At 42.6% G+C, this 6,485-nt stretch overlaps 1 protein-coding gene across 1 annotated transcript in view; it reads left to right on the forward strand.

Moving 5' to 3' along the window:
- The window catches only part of LOC104600383 (26S proteasome non-ATPase regulatory subunit 13 homolog B), a 30,895-nt gene extending 25,050 nt beyond the window's left edge, over positions 1–5,845 (forward strand). The window contains exon 6 of the mRNA XM_010263299.3: positions 5,383–5,845. Within this exon, the coding sequence (XP_010261601.1) occupies positions 5,383–5,568 (186 nt within the window). The 3' untranslated portion in view covers positions 5,569–5,845. The remainder of the gene's footprint in view (positions 1–5,382) is intronic.
- The last annotated feature ends 640 nt before the right edge of the window (positions 5,846–6,485 follow it).

Here is a 6,485-nt window from a genome sequence, read left to right on the forward strand (position 1 = left end):
GGAGGTGACGTGGATGAGTGGAATATTGTAAGATTATTTCAGGGTGACGAAGGCAAGTGGTACAACCCATTCTCAAGACCTTAGAGTGTGCAAGGAGGATCAGAAGGGGCAGATCGGGAGAACCGGAAGCAGAGCAGGAACACACCATCAAGGGGTGAACCAGGGGTAGAGTGGAAAGATCACCAGGGTGACCAAAGGACAGAAGTACTTCCCGACCAACTCAGGGAGATAAATTTTTAGCAACCTCTGGAACAAGAGAGGGAGGCAGGGAGCAGTCCTTTTCTAGCTTGTCCATCAATCCCAGGTAACCAAGTGATTTCGGTTTGTGCTACTAATGTGTCTCCAGTGTCTTTGGTTCCAGATTCCGTTCCTGCTCCATGTTCTGTAGCCCATGATTATGTAGCTGAGCCAGCAGATGGGCTCTTCGAGGAGGGAGAGACCGGAAGGAAGGAAGGTGGGAAGGTGCCGGAAGGAAGGTTTAGGAGTGAAAAAGTCTGGGAAATTATTGAAAGAGTGCTTAAGGAAGTGGAAGGAGAGCTGATCTGGAGAGGGGAAGGGGAGGTAGGAAGAGGGGAGGAGTTAGTGGGGAGGAGGGAAAGGAATGAGGGTAGAGATGGAGAGGACTACGAGGAGAGAGCAGGGTTGGAGGAAGGTAATAGGAAAGGGAGGGTGGATGGAGAAGTTGATCGGAAAGTACTCGGTGTCTCTGAAGTTTAAGCAGCAAGAGGATGACTATACATGGGTGCTCACAAATGTTTACGGACCGAATGACTATAGAGAGAGAGAGGAGTTGTGGGAGGAACTAGCGGATGTTAGAGGGTTGTGGGATGGGCCGTGGTGCATGGGTGGGGATTTCAATGTGATCAGATTCTTGGAGGAGTCCAATAAGGTTAACCAGAGGGTGACAAAAAGCATGAGGAAGTTTAATAGTTTTGTGGATGCCTTTGAGCTTAAAGAGATTCCCTAGCCCATAAGACGTTTACATGGTCAAACCTCCAATCTAGACCCATTTGCTCTAAACTGGATAGATTCCTGTTCTCTTTGGATTGGGAAGAACATTGGGGAACCTTGGCTTCTAGAGCTTTCCCAAGGGTGACTTCAGATCACTGGCCCATAGTATTATGTAAGGAGGAAAGAAGGTGTGGAGGTCCTACCCCCTTTAGATTTGAAAATATGTGGTTACGTCATCCAGGGTTTACTAACAAAGTGAGGGAATGGTGGCATGAATGTAATCCACTGGTGGATTGGGAGGGGATGAGATTTCATAAGAAACTACAATTCTTGAAAGCAAGAATCAAGGAGTGGAACTTGATGGAGTTTGGAAGGATAGAAGAAAGAAAGGGAGATTTGATGGATAAGATTGAAAGCCTTGACTCTAAAGAAGAAAGGGGAGAATTTGGAGAGGAAGACAATGATCTCAGGAGAGATTTGAGAAGACAGCTAGAGGATTGTTTGCACAAGGAGGAAATTAGTTGGAGGCAAAAATCTCGATGTAAGTGGTTGCAAGAGGGAGACAGAAACACTAGGTATTTCCATTCTCTAGCAGATGGTAGGAGAAGGAAGAACTTTATCTCCGAATTGGTAGTAGATGGAGTCGAGTTAGTACAACAAGAGGAGATTGCCAGGGTCTGTGTGGAGCACTTCAAATCTATTCTAAGAAGGCCTGTAAGCAGAAGGGTGTGGGTAGAAGGTCTGGACTGGCCAGATGTAGGGGTGGAGAACAGGAGAAGGCTTGAAAGAAGCTTTACTCTAGAAGAGATCAAGGAGGCTGTGCTTTCTATTGATAGAACAAAAGCTCCAAGGCCGGATGGGTTCACAATGGCTTTTTATCAGGATTGTTGGGATATCGTGAAAGATAATCTCTTGCGGGTGTCTGAGGAGTTTTTCAGGAGAGGAATTATCAATCCGGGTGTGAACTCTACATTTATAGTTTTAATTCCAAAAAAGAAAGATGCAGCCCACCCGAAGGATTTTAGGCCAATTAGCCTAGTTAATAGCTTGTATAAGATCATTGCAAAAGTGTTGTCTATGAGGTTGAAGAAGGTATTGCCCGATATCATTGCACACTATCAAGGAGCATTTGTGAGTGGGAGACAAATTATTGATCAGATTTTAATTGCTAATGAGAGTGTGGAGAACTTTAAGAGGGATAAGAAGAAGGGAGTGGTTTGTAAGTTGGACTTGGAAAAGGCTTATGACTTGGTGGACTGGGATTTCTTGAGGAGAGTTTTGACTAAATTTGGGTTTGGGGCTAGATGGTGCAAGTGGATCATGGGTTGTGTCAGGAGTTGTCATTATTCAATACTAGTGAATGGGACAGTGGTAGATTTCTTTCCAGCTAGTAGGGGTATAAGACAATGAGACCCCCTGTTTCCTTTCTTGTTCATTCTAATTGCGGAGATTCTGGGGAAACTGATCCACAGAGCAGATGATAGGGGGCTCATTAGAGGCTGGAGAGTTGGGAGGGTGGAAACCCCCCTCACTCACCTATAGTTTACTGATGACATGATTCTATTTTGTGAAGGCGGTAATGTGAGCTTGATCAGGAACTTGAAGTTGGTGATACAACTGTTTGAGCAAATGTTTAACTTGAAGGTTAACCTCGGGAAAAGTTGTATAGTGGGGGTGAACCTGGAGGAGGGAGAGCTAAGGGAGAGTGCTGAACTGTTGGGGTGTGAAGTTTCGGGGTGGCCGTTGAACTACTTAGGGTTGCCATTAGGTGATAATCCCATGCGAGAGAGCTTTTGGAACCCGGTGGTGGAAAGGTTTGAAAAAAGACTGGTATCCTGGAAAAAGAACTACCTCTCTCTTGGTGGAAGAATTACACTAATTAAGGCCATGCTTGCTAACTTACCCATCTTTTTCCTATCGGTGTTTAAAATCCCAGTGAAGGTCGCTAACAGATTAGAGAAGTTTATGAGAGATTTCCTGTGGGAGCCAGGAGAGGAGAAGAGGGATCACAGAGTTAGCTGGGAGATAGTGTGTAGGAGTAAGTCTTGTGGTGGTGTGGGGCTTGGGAGTATTAGGAGAAGGAATATGACTGTTGGGGAAATGGTTGTGGAGGTTCCCTATGGAGAAGGAGAAGCTATGGGCTAAAATAGTGGCAAATATACATGGGCTGGAGGACAATGGATGGGACGCTGGAATCAGAGCTAGGACCACAAGCAACTCTCCTTGGAAAGCCATTCATGACTTGCTACCAGTTTTCTTCCCTAATATTAGGTATGACTTGAATTCCGGTAATTCCATAAAATTTTGGGAACAAACCTAGGTGGGGAGCGCCCCTTTAAAGGATCAATTTCCCTCTTTGTATGCTCTATCTGATTTGAAAAATGAGCCGATCTCGTCTTTCATCACCCCATCCTCTTCCACTTCTGGGATTGGGTGGAACTTGGGTTTAAGAAGGGATTTGAGGGACTCAGACCTTGATAATATTTCGAGCCTTATTGCACTTCTTGATAATGTTGTCTTAGACTCCACTAGGGAGGACTCTAGAATTTCGACACCTACCCCCAATGGCATCTTCTCTTGTGACTCGTTCTTCAAAGTCTTAAGTCAGTCCACCAGTCCTACCTTCCCCCCTTTCCTTGTTGGTGAGGTTTGGTGCAGAGCAATACCTCCTAGGGTTGGTAGTTTTTGTTGGGAAGCCTATCTGGAAAGAATTAACACTAGTGATCTACTCCAAAAGTAGAGACCCAATACTTGTTTGTCACCTCAGTGGTGTGTTCTATGTAAAGCGGATGGGGAGACTGGTTTTCACTTACTGGTGTCTTGCCACTTTGCGAGGTCAATTTGGGATTGGTCTTCCTTCTTATTTGGACGCAGTTGGAATCCCCCATCAGACTTGCAGGGCCTTTTCTCCCCCACCTTTTTCAGGTGGCGGATAAAAAGGGGAAGGATAATGTGGAGAGGACTAAGGGCTGCAGTATGTTGGACATTGTGGGAGGAAAAAAACTCCAGGATATTCTCAGAAATCCAAAGAGGAGCAGCAGATCTGAAGGCTATCATACATATTAGGGCGGTACAGTGGTTGAAATATTTGAAACTATTCACAGATTACACTGTGAATGACATGTTGAGGAAGTGGGGTGAAATTGCAAATTGCACACAGACCAAGTCAGTAATGAAAGTGGTTTGGATTCCCCCACCTAGAGGATTCTTGAAATTAAACGTTGATGGATGCAGTAGGGGAAATCCGGGGCAATCAGGGATTGGAGGTGTTTTTAGGGACGAAAATGGGGTCATCTCTGCCATGTTCTCAGGCCCAATTGGAGTGGGTGACTCCCTTAGAGCTGAGATCCTTGCAGTTATGGAAGGAGTCCAAAAAGCTAAGGAGTTGAACATCAAGAAACTCATAATTGAAGGGGATTCAGAGGTGGTGATAGGATGGCTGTCTAAAGATCAAAATGGGTTATGGAAGTATAACAATGAGAGGTGGAAATTCATGTGGCTGGTGCGGGAGATGGAAGTTAAGACATGTTGGGTTAAAAGATTGGCTAATTCCCTAGCTGATGGTTTAGCTAAATAAGGGGCAGAAAGGAATTCACTGTTTTGGGCCAAGATGTAACTTTAGTGTATTCTTTTCTCTTTTTCTTCTTTTTTCTTTCTTTTACGAGGCTCTTAGCGACTCTTGGAAGATAAGTGTGTTTATCTTCCTCCTATAAATTTTCTACTGATGATTAATGAAAGTGTTATTGATAAAAAAAAAAATAATTCTCTCTTCTCAGAGTACATAAATACCCCGGTTCGGCATTTGTATCGCAAACAAACGGAGCCTTAGGAAAAATACTAAAATTCTGGTACTATTGGGCCAATGGATGAAAAGGATGGTTAGCAGTCTCTTAAGTGTGTTAATTTAATATTGACACCAAAATAATAATTGCTCGAGAACTGAATGAGAAATGAAGCGGAGAAACATGATGTTGGAAAATGTTTTTTTTTTTATTGTGATATAATAATTGGAAATATCCTTTGTTCTTTTAGAGGGCTTGGTGGTTTATATTTATGTATTCAGTTTATAACAAACTGAAATCTTTTTGTCAAAGTAAATCTAATTGCTTGATATGCATCTTCCATATGCCTGCCTGCATTGAGCCACTGAGAATGAGATGGAAGTTAGCAGAAGTAATATAAAAAAATGCAGTACAAGGTTAGAACTTGACAACATGCCCTGCAATTACAAAGTACAAGGTTATAACATGATTGAGTGTTTTTACTTGTATTCAAGTTTTCAAACAAAGACTTGGTCATGCATTGATCTAGAAACGATTAGTCTGCATTCTGCAATTACAAAGTAGCCGTTATCATCCTTCTATATTTGGGTGATATTTGACATGCTTTGGAAGCTTTCTTGTTTAGTTAACTCAAGAATTTCATTTGCAGGTTCATCTTATTGAGGGGATAATTGATCAAGTTGAGGGAACGGTTCACGTTTCTTGGGTGCAACCAAGGGTTTTGGGGATACCCCAGATCAAATCCTTGCGTGACCGTCTGGACAACTGGTTGGACAAAGTTCATACTGCTTTGTTGTCTGTTGAGGCGGAAACACCTGACCTAGTGGCGTCGTGATTGTATGTTGCTAGTATCTTTTTTATGCTTGTATCAATGTGGCACCCTGAAAAGGTGAAAGAAAAAATGAAAGGGGAAATGCTAGTTGCTTGTTGGACTCAAGGCACTTACATTTTTGGCTAATCTTTCTTGAATCATTTTTTGGAAGGTGCAGCCTAATGTCTTGTATTTTTTTTATTCTTCGGAGTTGGATTCACGAGGGCATGATTAAGAGACATGTTGAGTAGTGCTTTCAGAAAATATCTATCTTTATTCTAATGAATGATGCTTAAATTTATATGTTCCAAGTTCCTACACTTTTCGGTATTATTACATTGGATGAAGAACATTGCCGATTCATATCCCCCAAACCGTTGATTAGCTCTGAGCGTGCGATGTTGTTTTGCTCGGATAAAATTGCTAATGCTTTGCCAATTGCCAATAGAGGTTGTCACTTCCTGATTAAGGTGGTATTTCTGAACTCAAATCACGTAAGCTCCGTGTCTATCTTGTGATGTAAAAAATAAAAAATGCCAACCCAATGTGACATGTTGTGCTACCCGTGTTGTTCACTTAAATGCTTGGGCCAATTTTGGACCAAACAGCAATGTCCAACCACCATTTGACCGAGATGCACGTTGTATTAGTTATTGCCTTACTAGGTTAGAAAACTAATGAACCAAGATTTGCTCGTCTTTGCCTAAGAACAGAGAAATGGCAACTAGAAATGTGTAAGCTGGTATATGATGCCATTGGATTCAAAATTACATGGATCTCTCCAGCTGCTTTTTCACTCGATTGGGTTGGATTGAAGTAAATACAGAATACCTGCGTCACTGCACCCAAAGTTCAGATTATCCTTCTCGTAGAATTTTCGAGAAGGCAATTCCTTTAAGGGTATTAGAATTCAGGATACATGTGGGAAGTGGGAACACAGG

The sequence above is a fragment of the Nelumbo nucifera genome, chromosome 1, assembly GCF_055504915.1.
Source record: "Nelumbo nucifera cultivar China Antique chromosome 1, China Antique-T2T, whole genome shotgun sequence".
NCBI lineage: Eukaryota > Viridiplantae > Streptophyta > Magnoliopsida > Proteales > Nelumbonaceae > Nelumbo > Nelumbo nucifera.